General features: G+C 42.2%; 2 protein-coding genes across 2 annotated transcripts; both read right to left on the bottom strand.

The window, feature by feature from the left end:
* Window positions 1–8,937: 8,937 nt before the first annotated feature.
* Window positions 8,938–10,312, bottom strand: HemK2 (HemK methyltransferase 2). The gene has a single exon (XM_080270780.1). It carries the CDS (start codon window positions 10,310–10,312, stop codon window positions 9,656–9,658), a length of 657 nt encoding a protein of 218 aa, XP_080126906.1. The 3' UTR covers window positions 8,938–9,655.
* Window positions 10,313–10,702: 390 nt separating this feature from the next.
* Window positions 10,703–14,264, bottom strand: Snapin (SNAP associated protein). Its single transcript, XM_080270781.1, has 3 exons — window positions 14,119–14,264; window positions 12,603–12,768; window positions 10,703–10,816 (listed from the first exon to the last, which is right to left on the bottom strand). Exons 1-3 carry the CDS (start codon window positions 14,262–14,264, stop codon window positions 10,703–10,705), a joined length of 426 nt encoding a protein of 141 aa, XP_080126907.1.
* Window positions 14,265–18,858: the final 4,594 nt, after the last annotated feature.

Genomic DNA, 18,858 nt, shown 5'->3' with positions numbered 1-18,858 from the left:
AAACATTTTTTTTTTTTTTTTTTTTTTTTCTGGAGAAATGAAGATTCACAGATGGGTGGAATGGGAGTTATGGTTATTGAACATTGGTTTAACCCCTACACCGCGGGCATGTTTACCAATGTTTTGCGTGTGCCGCGGGGTTATTCGGGCTCCGACAGACTCTCAAAAAATATTTGTCAAAAATCAGTTATTAGTCCTAGAATATTAAAATTATATATGCTTATGGCACATACCTTCAGCTTTCTCCTGGAATGTTTGTTGAGCCTTCGTCAGTTACCGTAGGACTTGTGGAGACCTCTGAAGTTGGGTAACGAAGTCTCCACTTTACACTTCCCGACAACCCATAATATGATTACCACAGCCAGATATTAACACTATAAACACTACTCTATGATTTTCAAGTAGTTTGAGATCCATACACCCAAAAAACAAACACTGTGAAAGCAGTGAAAATTAAGAGCATTGAGACTGAATGTCACTTTCACCTTCACTCTCATAACTCATAGTATTCAGACATGCTAGAGTGAAACTTTCACTTTCATTACTCCTAGGGTATATACTTGTATTCTTATAATACTACTCATTTACATTTCTATTTATGTTCTCTATTTTATTTACGTTATTTACATTTCTATTTTATTTACACTGTGTTATGCACTGTTACTTGAAGTAACTTATAAAACTATTTTCCACTGTTCACGTATATTTACATTCATTACTTTCACTTGCTGTTTACACATTAATTACACATTATTTACAATTCCACTTGCACTGTTTTACTCAATAGAAAGATCGTAGTCACTCTTTTATCAATTGTCAGCCCTTTACATCTTTCCACACTAGGTTTAGTAGGGGGTAAAGGTCACAGGGCCCTTTGCATGGGGGTGAAAAGTCCCTGAAGCTAGCAAGAGCGAACAGACGTACCTCCACGTTGGAAGATGAGAGTGAACTGATAAGGGTGGGCCGGGGTGGTGGCCTACCTAGGGAAATTCATTACTGCCAACGTTAGCCTCTTGACACAGCTAATTTATAGCAGTGAAATGATTGGCAGGAAATGTAGACAATACATTATAAATTAGGTAGTTCCAGGTGAATGTAAATATCACTTAGGCTTCTCCCTTCCCTCCTTATATGTATATTTATTACGAAAATAGATTATACTGCATATTTCAAGGGGAAATAAACAGCGAAAATTAGCGAACGAGTGCACGTGAGGTGTTGTCAGGTGATAATTAGCCAATTCCAGGTGTATGGCACTCTCATTTACCTTATTTCTTTCTTGTATATATTATTTGGTATAAGGATAGGGCATAGGGCTTATTTCAATGGATGAAATCAGTGAAAAATTCCAGGGAAGATTTACTTAGCGTAGCACGGCCGGGCAGGCAAGAGGATAGGGTAATGGAGGGGGGGTAGGGAGGGGAGTCAAGAATGGGGGGAAATGGCTAAATTGTCAACAATGGATGGGAGTACAGATGAGATTAGGAGTGCTGACTAGTGTTGGACATTGGCAGTGCTGATAGATGATACAAACCCCCACTTGGAAGCCCGGGTGAATTCAAAATAACACAGAATCACAAAAGCGACGCCCCACGGTATGATCCCTTGCTCCCAAGCGTCACAAAAGTGACGCCCCGCGGTTAAGGGGTTAAATAGGGTGTTGGAGGTGAGGAGAGATTGGATATGAGACTGCTGGTCATGAAGTATCAGTTGATAGATTAAATTTGGTTGGTTAGAAGTTGTGGAAGCAATGAAGAAAGTCAAATTAGGGAAAGCCCCAGGAATTGATGGAGTGTGTGGTGAAATGCTGAAGCATGGGGGAGAGATAGTAGTAGAATGGATGTGGAAGATGTGCAGATTGGCCTGGGAGGAAGGTAGAGTCCCGGAGGATTGGAAGTCAGGTATAATTATGCTCCTGTACAAAGGAAAAGGGGAAAAAGAAGTGTGTGTTAGTCATAGGGGCATTTGTCTTCTTAGTGTACTAGGAAAAGTGTATGGTAGGATACTTATTGACAGAGTTAGGGAAAGAACAGGAATTAGTTGGAGAAGAACAGGGAGGCTTTAGGAAAGGAAGAGGTTGTGTAGATCAGATATTCATTCTTAGATCTTTAGTGGAAAAGTTTCTAGAGAAGGGAAAGATGTTGTATGCGGCTTTCATGGATTTGGAGACAGCATATGACAGGGTGGATAGACAAGGATTGTGGAAAGTATTAAGAATATATGGAGTAGATGGGAAGTTGTTGAATGCTGTGAAGAGTATGTATGATGGTGCTAAGGCTGCAGTGTGTGTGGATGGTGAACTGAGTGAATTTTTCTCTTTGAAGGTTGGGTTGAAACAGGGATGTGTCATGTCTCCATGGTTGTTCAGTCTGTACATGGATGGGGTAATAAAAGAGGTACAAGGTAGGGTAGTGGATGTTGGAGTGGCCCTGGTGAGAGAGGGTAGTGTTTGGAAACTCCCTGTACTGTTGTTTGCAGATGATACTGTGTTGTTGAATGAAGATGAAGGGGAGCTGCAAGGCTTGGTGGATGAGTTTGGGAGAGTGTGTAAGAAACGGAACCTAAAGGTGAATGTAGGGAAGAGTAAAGTGATGGTCTTTGAGAGAGGTGAAGTCAGTGACTGTACAGTGAGGCTGGATGGTGAGGAAATGGAAAATGTGAGTACAGTAGAACCTCTTTGGTCCGGACCCCGTTAATCCGGATTTCTGTTAATCTGGACAAAATTTAAAAATAATAAACTCCAAAAAATATGTTGAAAATAATTCTAAAGTCATTCTCAGTATCGGTGCAGAAAGCGATCGTCACTTGTTTAGTCTCAGATCATGCTAGGTCGTAACATGGGCGCCTGTTTAAACACACGCTAGCATTCATTCCATCATCTAGTTCACCGACCATTTATATTTTTATGCCGTATTTCAAAAGTTAATCCTCCTTACCATGCCCCCTAATGCAAGTGTAGCTTCTGCAATGAATAAAGGTGTTAAAAGGAAGCATGTAACACTAAGTATTGCAGGTAAAGTGAAAATACTGGATAAACTAGAGGCTGGTGTTCCTGCAGGAAAACTCATGAATGAGATTACCCTGATGGTCCGGACAATCTGCTAATTCGGACAACCCTTCCCCCCGTATAGTCCGAACTAGAGAGGTTCTACTTTTAAGTACTTGGGTAATGTGATGAGTAAGGATGGAAGTTTGGATGGTGAAGTGCTTGAAAGGGTACAACAAGGAAGAGAGGTTGCTGGTTCCTTGAAAGCATTGATAAGAAATAGGGAAGTGTGCATGGAAGTGATAAAGTTACTACATGAGAGTATTGTGATACCAACTTTAACGTATGGAAGTGAAGCTTGGGCGTTGTTGGAAGGACACAAGTCAGGAGTGAGAGCAGTGGAAATGAGTTTTTTAAGAGGAGCCTGTGGAGTCATATGGATAGACTGACTGACAAATGAGGATATAAAGGAGCGTTGTGGTGTGGATGTGGATGTGATAGGAAGCGTTAGGAGGAACATACTGAGGTAGTTTGGCCATGTGGAGAGGATGGAGGGTGAGAGACTGACAAGGAGAGTGTGAGTGAGGTGGAGGGGGGGAGAGGGAGGGGGAAGCCGAGGATGAGATGGAGGGATGGAGTGGAGAGGTATATGAGAGAGGGGGGTGTGAGTTGGGTGCAGGGCAGTGAAATGGCGGGGAACAGGGCGACGTGGAGGCAATTTGTTTGTGGCCACCCCGTACAGGATTGAGGCATCTGGCAATGGATAGATAGAATGATATATGGAAGAACACATGACAAGGATTTGGCACCCCCTGTTTAACTTCATGAGTCTTTAGATTGTCTGCCATGGTAGTTGAAGTGCATTTGTAAAGAAAATCACCAGAAGTAAATAAAGCATAAACAATTAGACCTTTGAGGTGGAGCCAGGTTTCCAGGTGTGAATGAGTGTCTGGACCATTTCACTGGGCATGCTGTTGATGGTTCTCCTGCTTTCATATTTTTTGCTGTTTTTTTTTTCATAGTTGGAGAAGAAGGTTAGGATGGTGGTGGTGGTGATGATGATCACAGTTAGTTGAAACATTGCAGGTCTGCAGACCAAAATGTGGAAAGAGTGTGCAGATGGACCAGCATGACCTGGTATGGGAGAACCTTAGGGTTAGGGGGCCTGCCTGGGATGGTTTGGGAGACCATGCAGCTGGGAGGGCAGCCATTAAGTGAGAGAGAGGAAAAAGAAGTCAGTCAGTGCAAGTGTGATCCCTAGGAGGACTGCTCATTTCTAGGGGACAAGCTGCCTAGTCTAAGGCCAGAGTCGAAGGGGGGGGGAATGCTGTACAAAATTTTTGTTATGTCCAGGTAGGTTTGTATGTTATCCATGTTAGAGGCTTGGAAACCCAAGTGTTTCATTAACTACAGGTAAAGTAGACACCAATTTAAAGTGGAGTGATGTCACTGTTCCGTATATTTAATGTTGATTAGCAAGTATGAATCATTTGTGAAGCTTTTCAAGCATTGCTTATTTTGCAAGAATGATATCAGTATTGTTTTTATGTACCTGTATTCATCATCTTGACCTGTTGTACTTAACAAACTACAGTATTTTAAAGTTTGTGTTGTGATTTATTGGTTTTTAAAATACTTGTGTCAGGGTGATGGTCCTGTCTTTGTTTAGTGGTTTACATCCTCCAGAGTGTACTGATTTTCTTTTTTTTTTCCTGTCAAATCACACAAAATGCTATCAGGAGTGCAAGTCAGTCTGCCTTCATATTCTGAACTAACCTTAGGCCCGTTGTCCTGGAGAACTCGTGGGAATGGCTGTTACCTGTGTTCCAGCCTGCATCAAATCAACAAGTTCAAAGTTTGTGTTGCTACCACTTCACAAGTGTCAGGACAGGAAGAAAAATATCTTAGCAAGGGTCTGTGTAATATTTTAAAACAGTTTTTAATGTACCGGTATGTGCCTGTTTATCATTGTGTGTGTATGTTCCTGTTTTTTCCCCTGTGACTATTTATGATGGTGACTTAAGCTGTTAGAATGTTGTGTCTGCAGTATTAAATGTATGATTTATTGCTGATAGTGGATATAACACCACATACATTTTTTTTTTTTTTTTTTCCTACATCAGATCAGTGTATTGTGCAATGATAACTGTTGATTTATTACCAATGTCTTAGGTACACCTGATTAAAGATGAAAGATTACGTAAGAGGTGATGTAGGTCCCAGAGCAAGGAAAAGAAAAGGGTATAATAGCAGAAGAAATAATCAGCAGCATACATGATGAAATGCGCCACACACCCACTCATTCACCATTCAAGCCTGGGAACCATAGATCCATCTCTTACTTACACCTTTCCACAAATCACCTCATAATTACCCACAGTATATTGTTCACATTACAATAATTTTTTCAGATTGAAGGGGGTAGATACAGTATAGCCTTCATTACCCCCCTGCATTACTAGAGTTTATGCTTAAGCTGAGTAACATGATGTGGAGGTAGTAAGAATAAATGATATAAAAACATTGCTGTAGGACTGAAGAGGCTATTTTCATCAGTCTCAGGACATCTGTTTTATTCTTGCTGTCACTAGACAAATTTATGTAGCTTGAGAGAACAACCTAGTGCAAGGAGTATCGTGGCATAAGTTTATTGAGTATGGTTGGGAAGGTATATGGAAGAATTATTATAAAGTAAGAGAGATGTCAGAAGTCCTAGTGTGTGATGAACAGGGTGACTTTAGGAGTGGCAGAGGATGTGTGGAGCAAATATTTGCAGTGAGACAGATAGCAGAGAAGGCTTGTGAGAAGGACCGTAAGGTGTTTATGGCATTCATGGATCTGGAAAAAGCATATGACAAAGTGGACAGAAAAGAATTGTGGAAAGTTTTGCACTTGTACGGTGTAGATGGTAAGCTGCTAGGTGCGGTCAAGAGCAAAGGGAGAGGCTAAATGAGGTGAAATTAATCCCTTCAGTACGACGACGATCTCTGCAGTTTTGTCTTTGTTTCCTCTCCTCCATCCTTCTTTCCATCTATCCTCGTCTGTCTTTCTTTCCTCGTCCTTCTGCCTATGGGTGACTTTACACTCCTTCTGTCTTTCTTTCCTTCATTCTTTACTCTTCTTTCTGTCTACAGGTGACTACACTGAGTGATAAGCCAAATGGTTTCCTGTAAACCAGGAAACCATATGCTATGCTGGGTGGTAACAATATAACCAAATTATGGCACCTGGTGGTTTAGTAGGTAATTAATTAAGGTGCTCCAATTGGATTGAGCCGGTGCAGGTTTATATCCAAGGTATGGTTGGGGTTTTTTGCTCACGTGATGGCACTCAGGGATGAATGAGGCTGGTCACTCTCTTCTTAAATATTAGGACCAACTTGCCTAGCCCCGGGCTTCTACGCTCCTCATGGGGCAACGTAGGAGTGGATGAATGGATGGAAATAAGAGAGATATCAGAAGTCCTAGTGAGTGATGAACAGGGTGGCTTTAGGAGTGGCAGAGGATGTGTGGATCAAATATTTGCAATGAGACATAGCGGAGAAGGCTTGTGAGAAGGACCATAAGATGTTTATGGCATTCTTGGATCTGGAAAAAGCATACAACAAAGTGGACAGAGAAGGATTGTGGAAAGTTTTGTGCATGTATGATGTATATGGTAAGCTGCTAGGTGCCGTCAAGAGTTTTTATGATGGTAATGAAGCATGTGTAAGGGTTATTGGGCAACTAAGTGAATGGTTCACGATCGGTGTGGGCCTGTGACAAGGTTGTGTGATGTCCCCATGGTTGTTCAGTTTATATATATGGATGGGGTGATGAGAGAAGTAAAAACACGAGTAATGGAGAGGGGGATGGCGTTGGTAATGAATGGTGATGGATGGAATATCTCAAATTTGTTGTATGCTGATGATGCAGTACTGCTTGCAAATACCGGACAAGAACTTGGTAGGCAAGCGCAGAGTTTTGTTGATGTCTGTGAGCGTTGTGCCTTGAGAGTAAATGTAGAAAAGAGTAAAGTGATGGTTATTGAGAGTGAAGGTGACTCCCAGTGCATTGTTACAGTGAATGGAGAGAGACTGGAGTTGGTGAGAGAGTTCAAATACAAGGGTACAGTGATGGAACAGAGAGGAAAATGTGCTAAAGAAGTGGAAAGTAGAGTGACTCATGGAAGGAAAGTAGCTGGTGCAATGAAGGCCTTGATAAGAAACAGAGGCTCAAGTGTTGCAGCTGCACGAGGCTTACATGAAGGAGTGTTAGTGCCAGCTTTAATATATGGATGTGAGACTATGGTGTGACATGAAAATGAAAAGTCGAGTGAGAGCAATGGAGATGGGACTGCCGAGGAATGTATGTGTAATGCAGAGAGTGGATAGGACACGAAATACAGTAATGTGATTCGTGAAAGATGTGGAATGAGGAAGTCTATGGACACCAGAATCAAAGAGAGTGTACTGAGATGGTATGGTCATGAGGAGATAATGGATAACAATAGAGTGGTGAAAAAAGTATATCTGAGAGAATTTGAAGGAGGGAGGAGGCGAGGTAGGCCAAGAAGGTGGAGAGATATGGTGGATGTGTGGGGAAGATTGGTTTGGAAGATGGTGAGGCTAGAGAACTGACGAGATCGAGCTAGCTGGATGAATATTGTGAGAAGTGCATGAACGGGGATTTGGCACACCTTTTTAATGTGACAGCATCCGGATTGACTCTATCGGATACGTTATGTGAAGCTACGGAATGTGGTGAATGTTTTTGGCGTATCCGATATGGCCAGGATTCCGGGGGCTTGAATGATGAGTGAATGGAACCATGGCCCATTGGACTGGGCAGATATGGGCTGTCTGGACATTGCTACTCCTCACCCTCCCCTAGGGTGGGAAAGGAGGTCCGGATGATGATGAACAACCTAGTAGTGGAGGGATTAATGAAGGCAATATTTTAACTACACCAGTTGGAAAAGTCTATACTAAGCAGAATAAAATCATCTGGAAGTAGCAAGAATAAACTTTAACATAACTCATTAGATGCAGGATGTTAACGAGCCTTTGTTGTGAGGCGTTTCAAACTTTCCCGGTGGAGAATCTGACTCGTGGATCAAAATGGCTATAAAGTAAATCCTCCTTACATCTTTATTTCATTTTTACTCTGAAATACTCAGTTAAAAAAAAAAAAAAAAAAATTACCTACTTTACTATGAGGGAGGGCAAAGCCCTCACGAGTCTCTCGTCAAGTACTGTAGTGGCATTTCCTCACGTGAGCAGCTTGACCTGGCCCAGCCTGATTCAGCCTGACCGTACCGCATTTGAGAAGCTTATACCACAGCAGTGACAGGGCCGATCACTGCGTGGTTTGCACCATATGAAAGCCCAATTCTTTAAGATTCGTTTTTGACAGGTTTCATTACACCTAGGCGGTGCACGTGGCACGTGACAGGCACCAAGTGCATGTCGAAAATCTTCAGAAGAGGGCCACAGGCCATACAGTTTCATAAAAGCATGAAACTTGGTAGGTAGATAGCCATCAATATACTCTAGGCATCCTCGGGGTTTAAGGCGACTTATCAATGCTTTCAGATTTAAAAGGCCTCACTCGTACCTCGCCGACAAAGGCGTTTTACTGGTTAAAATAGCTATAAGTAATATGCCAGTTCCCTTTACAACAGGTTTAAGAGAAGAAATTGTGATATTTCTGAATGCATCCCATAATTATACTGAAGGCAGCACACAGTTAATCCATTTTAACATGGCAGAAATATTTGTCCTTTTGCAGCTTATTTTCCACAGCTTAGCAGCTGAAAAGACAATTCTACAGTTCTGCCTCCTTTCCTTTGTCCTTAAACTAACATGTTTAGTATCGTAAATCCATGCTATATACCGCACTGTCAGTGATGGGCTATGGCAACTTACAATATACAATCACCCTGAACCAATCCATACTGTTATTTGAATGAAACACATTTACAGATTTTAAAGGTGTATTATATTTTGACATTTTCAGTCAAGATCATGAGGTTAAAATCTGAAGAAGTATAATCATATTGAAGAAGTATAATCATATTATATGATGTACAATATAGGTATTATGTATATAATAATACTGTAGTAGCTAACAATTAATGCCGATGAAGTAGGAATGTTCTTAGCAACATATTTAGTACACTCAGAATAAGGAATATATTATCACAATACGGTAGCTCACTTGTACAGTCATCCATGAAAAGAATGTTGTTGATCCCAGCCCATCATGAACCCAGTCATTGTTCAACAGTTCATTTGAAGCAGTAGAGGCAGCATTAGCTGGTGACAGTGTAAGTAGGTGGATATGTTAGAAAGGGCCTGAGGATGAGGAGGGATAGGTGTTCAGCAGTGGAAGTGGGGGGCTAGAATCACTGACATGGGACTGTACATAATCACTGAGTATCAGTAAATTCTAAGCTTCTAGTTTTGAGCCATGACATTCTCAATTACCATTAAATCTCTAGAATCCATACTATCACCTGTATAAACAATTAGACATAATAGTGCAGATACTTCTATTTGGATCAGTTTGCATCTCTATTACTTACTTTCATAATCTTCAGCACACTTTAAAGGGTAAAAATATAAAAACTATTCTACACACGTTTTTTTCTAAAGCCATTAATATCATGGAACATGTCAGAAGATACCTACTATCTTTGGCGACAGAATCTTAACACAGTCAGCTTTTCTGGTCCAGTCTGTCGAGCTAATACAGTAGTAGAGGAAAATCCAAGCTTCTTCATAACATCACAAATGTCATCAGGGTCATTCTCCTTCAAGACAAGCAGGTAAAATAAACCTTTTGGTGATAATAAGTAGTCAACATCAGGAAACAGTCGATCCATCACTTCCCGTCCCCTCTCCCCTCCTGCCCAAGTGTACTCCAGATCTCCCTTTCCCACTTCTTCGGATGGAGTCACCACATATGGAGGATTACAAAGCAGAATATCTACAGTCCCCTTCAAGCGATCCAAGACTCCAGACACCAAATCCGTACAAGTGGTGTGGATCTCCACACCATTTAGTTTTCCAGTGTCCCTGGTGATTCGACAAGCTCTGGGGTTGATGTCTGTGGCCTCATAGTGACACTGTGGTCCCAAAGCAGAGGCAATGGCTGTAATAACCACCCCAGAACCTGAGCCAACTTCCAGACACACTGATGGTTGATTTGTGCGGATCACTTGTAGATCTTTTTCCAGGGCATCGATGAGCAAAAAACTGTCTTCCGATGGCTCGTATATATGATCTAAATCTTCACAGGTGATGTGTGAGAATAAAGGAGTCTTTATTTTATCATCATCATTCATATTGCAAATCTATTGTTTTCAGTACAGTAATGCAAAGAGAAATAGGTTAGTCATGTATCTGACATTACATTAGAATAAATGATTTATGTAAACTGCTTAATGCAAAAAGGAAGACAGGTAGACTTAAAAACAAATGACTAGATGGAAAATAAATGCACCACACAATCCTGAATGTTCTAATTAACAGAAGACAGAATTACTTAAACTTATTATCTGTGAACATTTATATCACGGGATAGTGAGCCTAACCAAGTTTCATACCTAACTGTCACTGAACTGAAATGAGGTAAAACTAAACATTATTCAGAGAAAATATTAATATTTTTCTAGCAAATTATATTAAACAGCTTCCATTACATGATTCCTTAGTCCTTAGCTGCAGCAAAGTTTTCAAGGTGCATGAAGTGAGGTAGAAGGTGTTGATGAAGGGGAGGTGGTCTCTAGTAATGATCTACGGCGTGCATTTTCTTTGTTAACTTGATTATGCAGCTTATTTAAACGTTCCTGTAAAAAAAGAGGAGCTAATTACATTCTCAAAGTTAAGTTTGGTTATGTGTTTATCCATCCATCCATCATCTAATCCTACATTGCCCCATGAGGAGCGTAGGAGCCCGGGGCTAGGAAAGTTGGTCCTGGCATTTAAGATGAGAGTGACCAGCCTCACTCATCCCTGAGTGGCATTACATGAGCAATAAACCCCAACCACTCCTTGGATATAAACCTTCACTGGCTCAATCTGATTGGAGCACCTTTATTACCCACTGAACCACCAGGAGCCAAAATTTGGTTATATGGTTACCACCCAGCACAGTAAATGGTTTCCTGGTGTACGGGAAACCATTTGGCTTGTCACTCAGTGTAGAGTCACCCACAGGCAGAAGGAAGAGGAAAGAATGAAGGAAAGAAAGACACAAGAGGGAGTGTAAAGTCACCTGCAGGCAGAAGAAGAAAGAAAGAATGAAGGAAAGAAAGACAGAAGAGGACGGATGGAAAGAAGGATGGAGGAGAGGATGGGGCAGACACCCGAGAGCAGCACTACATCAAGTGAGTGGATGGTGAGTGCCCCCACCTATAAAGTTAAAAAATAGCTCAGAAATTAGCTACTACAAATCTCTCAGCCTGATGACATATTTGGGTACCTTATATACCGTACCATACTACTGTGTATTTTACTCTTATTAGTGGCAAACAACTTTATCCAACTAAGGCTAAATAACCCTTCAGGCCAAAAAGTCAGAAACAATCTCCATTATTTTTGTGGTTTATTCTGCTGTTACCAAGCAATTTTATTAAGTTTAAAGGGGGCACAGTGGCTCAGAGGTAGAGCATTGAGCTCGTGGGCGGGGGATCGTGAGTTTGAGCCTTGCCCGGGACTGCCGTGTCGGGAGTGGTAGCGTGCTCCTGTAACCTAGCGGGACTATATGGCCTTAGTTGCCTAGCTCGGGGATTAAATCCCTTATTAAGTTTAAGAGATATTCTAGCAGAAAAGTTAGCTATATTTGATCCCTTCATTTCAGAAAGGAATACACTGAGGTGGTCTGGCCATGGGGAGAGGATGGAGGGTGAAAGACTGACGAAGAGAGTGTATGCGAGTGAGGTGGAGGGGGAGGCCGAGGATGAGATGCAGGGATGGGGTGGAGAGGTATATGAGAGAGAGGGGGTGTGAGTTGGGAGCAGGGCAGTGAAATGGCGGGGGACAGGGCGACGTGGAGGCGATTTGTTTGTGGCCACCCCGAACGGGATTGAGGCGTCAGGCAATGGATGGATAGATAGATTTCAGAAAGTTTAACCTACAGTGAATGAAACTATGTAGAACATGAATAGCAGCAGTAGGTGCAGCTTCAGGTTCCTCTGAATGAGAACCCAGTTGACTGCATGCTGAAGTTGTCCTTCTCCCCCCAGCCCACCATCCTCCACTCGGGGGACTGGGAGGGAGCTGAGGGATGTTTGCATAATCAGGCAGTAAAGTTACCCAGTTCTATCAGTGCCACCATGGAAAAGGTTCCTCTCAAGCAACCAGAAAGAATAAAAATATAATGTACTCCATCAGACTGATGGAGTACACTCCTTTACCTACATATCATCATCATCCAGACAAATTATGTGCACTACTGTTTTTAAAGCCATATATATTTCACTCGGTTCAAGATAGACTTTGGGCAGGTGGGTTAGGATGAACAATATATTACCAATTAATTACCTTGTACTGTATTTAAGTAAAGTTTGGATGAAGTATGCAGAATGTAACTTATGGATGACTCTGCCTTGTTGATGAACTCTCCCTACACACCTGAATGTTTTGAAGAACGTTATTTACGACAACAACTCTCCTCTTGGCATTCTGCAGCTTCTTAATGTACGAGTCCAGGTCAAGTGGGCATTTGGTCTGGTCGTGTATGCGGGACAACTCTGCTGCAAGTCCTTCCAGCTGCTGATGGAGTTCACTCTGACTCACTCTGAAAATAAAGTATACACTTTATTTTTATTATTATTACTTTTAGTATTTATATTAGCTATTATTTTTATTTTGGTATTATTAATTTTGTAATCACTCTGAAAACACTGTATAGTACTGGTAAGTCCTTATATCCATTCCACATTCACCATTCTGATAGCTACCCTCATTGAGCTAGTCCTTGTTTTTTTTTTTTTTTCCCCATTCACAATGACAGTGAACATACATAATCCTTTTCTTTTACTCTTCCTACTTCTCCCTCTCCTGGTCACTCTTTATTACTCCTCTTTCCACTTCAGAAGGTCCTACACTGGGTAACAAGCATAATACGGTAGTTTCCTGTACCTCAGGAAACCATTTACAATGCTGGGTGGTACCCATATAACCAAATTACTGAGTGAGGTGGAGCCTACTATGGTGCCCCTATTAACTGGATTGAAAGATACAAATGCAGTTTCCACCCAGGAACCAAACATCTACATTATTTCCCAAGCCTCAATGATGTGACGAAGTGCTGTCAGCCACAAGGGAACACCAGATCGCTGCATGGGACAGTCCTGCAAGGGCTGATCCTTGCCTGCGAGTGATGGGTCTGCTTGGCATGACAGACTGGGGCTGATCAACAATAATAAGTCTTGTTATGTCGTCATTTTTCCTATTCTTCAATCTGGTGATGCCTTGTATTAGTTGGTTTAATCTTGCAACCTGTAAAATGATTCTACTTAGCTTTAAGATTGATTTCACACTGGTTAGGCTGGATCTATCTATCTACCTATTGCCAGACGCATCAATCCCGTTTGGGGTGGCCAAATTATCTGGTAGTAGTAAAAATATCATAGCAAATACCATACAGATGCTAGGTTATGATCAAGATAAGTTTGGTTTGGTATGGTTATTATTGACTTGTGAAAGAAATATATAAAATGTTATGTCTTCTGGCAAGTTATTCATGTATCTTGTAAAAAAATGGTGAAATCCATGAATGTATGGTCCTGCAGGTTTAACAAGAATCCCCCCCCCTCCTTATTTATTTACTATTAAATGAAGCATATGCAACAAAAGCCATAAAGGCCCCCAGTTCAATGTTAAAAATGCGTTTTTAAAATCGTGTCCAATTATATGGGATGTTAAAACTATTTTTACCGCTAAAACTTGACATTCATCTCTCTACCGCAACTTAAGTTCAAGCTTAAAATCTGCGTCACACTCAGGGTTTTCACATCTGTACTGCCGTCACAGGATGATTTTGATCAGCACAGAAAAAAAAAAAAATCGAAAAACTATCTGGGGCAATCGTCTACCACGACGATAATCGTGTCTTTGCTGTTTAGCTTTGCAATCAATGCCTCACCTAGTGGCACGAACCCGGTCATCCAGTTGATCTAAACACGGTTTCAACAGTCCTACAATGCCATCCACTAAGGCATCTCTAGTAGGTGACACCAAGTCCTCAGTGCGGTCGTCCACAGACGTACAGGTACTCTCAGTGTCCGCCATCTTTGTTTGGGTTTCTTTGGTATACCAGAACTTGGATGATACGGTTCGCCATATAATCATTGTCATTCATGGAATTTTTATGTAATTCAGAATATTTAAAACATAATAAGCTCTAGTTGCAGCTATCATTAGGCTATCAAAAAGTACATTTTAAATCCAGCTAGGGCCGAAGCGTAGATAACACCAGTCGACAGGAAACGACTAAGGCTATCAAACAGTACATTTTAAATCATGCTAAAGCCGCAGCGTGGATAACTCCCGTCGAAGGGAACCGACTAATCACTAAAATTATCATCATCATCATCATCATCATCATGTGAGGGGCAAACGCCGTGGGGAGCATAGCTTCACTCACCCTCCGACTCCACCCTCAAAGCGCCCTTCGTGCAACCTCGCAAGCAGCGACTTTTCCCACTCTAAGCATCTCTGGACATGAATCATCAATCTGCTCCAGCCATGAGTTTCATTGTCTTACCCTTGGTCTCCTCCCCGGGTTAGCTCAGAGGTCACCAAGTCGGCAAGGTCAGACTCAGGAAAACGGGTACGTACCCACACAACTGAACGAATTGACTCAGTCAGCAGTCGCTTGTTATGTACCCGGTCATACCAGCGATATACCATGACCCTGCGGAGGCATTTAATACCAAAGGAGTCAATTCGCCGCTTCAAGTTACTGTTTGATGTCCATGTCTCACGGCCGTAGAGTAAGAGAGAGCACCAGTGCCTGGAAGATGCGAATTTCCGTCCTTCTACACAAATAACGGCAACGTCAAGTACCAGAGTTGAGTAAATCCATATCCCTGTAGGCCAGACTGATGCGACAAGAAATCTCATAATCTGACCTACTGTTGTCATAATACACACAACCAAAATAGGTGAATCTTTCCAAGATCTCCACATTCTCACTACATGTTTGGACAGACTGAACTGCTTCATTCAACAAGCCACCAGATGCCTGGACCTTGGTCTTGGCCCAAGAGATCTTTAATACCAGTGACTTCGCATTCTCGTGAAATTCCTTGTGGACACTTAGTAGTATATCCAGCGTCTCCGCTAGGATAACTGAATCACCAGCAAAATCAAGGTCAGTAACTCTGAAATTGCTAACTGATATTCCTCAGGGACTTCGACTCACTGCCCGGCCGGGAGCAAGTTCGCATCCCTGTCTTCGTCCAGTATCTACTGGGAAGAAGTCAGATGTTCCCCCTCCAGTTTTGACAACACTCTGGGGGCAGGGTGGCTCAGTGGTAGAGCGTCGGACTCGGGATCGGGGGCTCGCGAGTTCGAGCCACGCTCGGTAGCTGCCATGCCCGGTGCGGTAGCGCCCTCCAGTCACCTAGCAGAGCTATATGATCTAATAAGGTCTAGCTCGGAGGAACATTTCCCTTTCCCCTTTTGACAGCACTCTCAGTGTTTAAATATAGGCCAGCAACCAGTCCGATTATCCCTGAGGGGATCCCACGGAGTCGCTGGAGTTACCATATAATACCTCCCAATTTACTTAGTTAAACGCCTTCTTGAGATCCACATACGCTAGTGGTTTCCAACCTTTTCTAATTCTCGCCCCTCCTCACTGGATGACGTTCCCTGCGCCCCCCTTCCTCAAATACTGTATTTTACTGGCATAGTTGGCACATGTCAATAAATATCATAGATTCTTAATCTTTGAAATTGTTTATATATTCAGATAACTAGATTTCTTATTCATATCTGAAATATTTTCTCCATATTTAGAAATTACTGAATTCCATCATAAATCATAGTTTTCATATATAATTGCCCTCTTTATCAAGCTTCCCCCCCCCCCCCCTCAAGCAGCCCTTTGTGCCTCCCTAGCGGGGCGCGCCCCACGGGTTGGAAACCACTGACATACGTTGTGAACAGACCTTGTCGATGCTCAAGGCCAAGGCTCAAGGCGGCGTTCCACGAGAACCCAAAGTGCTAGGATGCGGTCAACTGTAGACTTCTTGGATGTGAATCCGGAGTGCTCAGGTCACTAAAACTAAGCAAGTATTCCCGGATTCGCACCAGGAGAGTGAAGGCAAGAACATTGCCTGGCACACTGAGCCCTGTAGTACCACTGTACCTATTTCAGTCACGTTGGTCTCCATCCCTTTCCAGACAGGGGTGACCAGCCCCTTGCCCAGTCAGGTGGAATGATACCAGTCCACCAGATGACTTCTTAGTCTGCCAGATGGCTTCTATGACTGCATATTATGCCATGATCATGGCTTCACCCCCAGCTTTGATCACTTTGGCTGAGATACCACAAACACCAGCTTCGCTACCACTTTTCAACCTCTTCACTACCTTCCTGATTTCCTCTAAAGCAGGCCAGGTATCATCAGTTGGTGGGAGAGCAGTCACTGGTTGTACACCAGCCAATGGAAGCTCTTGCTTAGGAGGTTCAGTCAAATACAGCTGTTCAAAGTACTCAGCCCAACGAGCCATGTACCAACTTGCCTCCGACACAGGCAGTCCTTATTTTTATAGGTGCTTTGTCTGTTTATGTAGGGTAGCCCTGTATATTATTTTAGAGAACGGGAAGTGGGTCATATGAAAATAAAATACAGTATTACACTTAGCTGGGTATTTTTCCTCTTTTTCTTGCGAAGTTATAATTATCTGCTTCCTAATGTTTTAGTAACTATTTGAGTTAATTACCAAATATCTCTTTATAAACTGTTGTCATTATCATTAAAGCTAGGAAGCAGTAGGAGAAGTACATTGTGTTGGCATGGTAATGTGGAGAGGATGGAGAATGAGAGACCGACTAATTTACAGGAAAGTGTATGTAAGTGAGGGTAGAGTGGGAATGGACGGGGGAGACCGAGGATAAGAAAGAGGAATGGAGTGAAGGTAGGCTATATGAAAGAGGGGGTGTGAGTTGGAGAAAAAGATAGCCAGATAGCAGAGGACACGGTGACGTGGAGGTAAATCGTTTGTGGCCACTCCATTACTGACGAAATACGGACAGACCGACTGACAGAGAGACAGACAGATGCTTTCAGTCGATATCATTCAGTTTACGCAATTTGTTCTTTAAAAGAACAGATTTGATAGACATGGGTACAGCCACTGTGGAGGTGGAGCTTGGAGTTCCTGGTCTTTCCCCCTTTCATCATGTACAGTCACTGAAGTGCCAAAATGCCAAAATGTAGACATTTATTTATTGAATTATATTTGTATATCCTCATTTGGCGAGTAATCATTGATCCCTTGGTTGTTTATTTTACTCTTTAAAACGCAACGTAGTTTTTTATGAAGCTACATACTGCTGTAATATTTTCCAAGCATCTGTACCTCAGAAATAAAGACAACCAAAATTCAGTCCCCCCCCCCATATCAAAATAACCCTGGCTGCGGCCCTGTATACAGCCTTCACATTTCTCTTCAGTGTGATTTTTTTTTTTTCTTGTGAGAAGTCGATTCGTGTGGTCATAGCAAGAGTTAAATGATAATATGGTGCTGGAATGAAAGAGTTAATGTATGGTTCTCGAATGATGTATGGATGATTATATGTGATTGTGATTTTGAGAGGGGTTGAAAGGGTCTTGTTTTGTCATCACCAGGGAAAGATTTAACACAAAAGTGGAGGAAAAAATTATATGAGGGTTAGCAGAAGTAGCTATAGCACGTTTCTTCTCATCTAGCAGATCCCTCAACCTTTTCAGCTTAATTGATGGCCAAGGGTAGTCAGATCAGAGGGTTAACTCAAGTAGCACTAAAGGGCTCAGTCTTACTTCATAACTTAGGCTTATCAAATTCCATGCAACTGCCACCTGGTATTTTAGCAGTGGGAGTGATAGTTCCCTCAGACGAAAACAAACAATAGCACCCGGATTGCAAACCTACCTGCTGAGTAACTTGACTGACTCCACGGTCGTATTCTTAAAACTGAAATCGCGACGGGGAAAGAAGACACCCAGTTTTCCATGACAGTACCTGAATCACATGAAAGCAGAAAGTGTCTTGTGTCTACTGTACTGTATGTGACTGTACTTTGTGATGTGAGACTCAGGTTAATCAAATTAATAATTAATCATTGGCATCCTATAAACAACTGCTTAGTACTGGGGTCTTGGCTTCTTTGAGATGCAAATTTTATGCATACGGAAGTTCGTTTTAAGGCGCGTACTTGGCATGATTCAATATAAATGAGGCACTCTCGTGGCAGTTAACTCTCCCCTCAATTGCGTTGCGTCACCGCCACCAGTAGTTATATTCTTTCCACTTCAACTTTCCCTAACCTTGCGATGTCATTCTTGAGTGCTGACTTTGATCGTCAGACTTTAAAGGTAGAAAGGGTAAAGGTAGACGCAGACGCTATGACGTGCTTACCCCGTAATTTGGGCATTTGAGCCTGTGGGAGGATAACAGGCTATACTGCATCATCCAGGTGGCCACAGTTACCTCCTCCGAGTGTTACCCTAGGTACTCATGGGACACCTGAGGCGAGTTGTACCAGATTCATGCACCGAGATTTGAATCCTGTCGCTATTGGGCCGGCAGATCAGTAGCCAACAGCACTACCCACTTTATGTTAGCTCATAGATGAAACAAATACGAAAGAAGACGCAGCTATGAGAAACCG

The sequence above is a fragment of the Coenobita brevimanus genome, chromosome 43 (assembly GCF_032717465.1).
Source record: "Coenobita brevimanus isolate Jiangsu-jjx chromosome 43, ASM3271746v2, whole genome shotgun sequence".
NCBI classification, from domain to species: Eukaryota; Metazoa; Arthropoda; class Malacostraca; order Decapoda; family Coenobitidae; genus Coenobita; species Coenobita brevimanus.
Note: the sequence above shows the minus strand (reverse complement) of the source record. Positions and strands in the feature narration are given on the sequence as shown.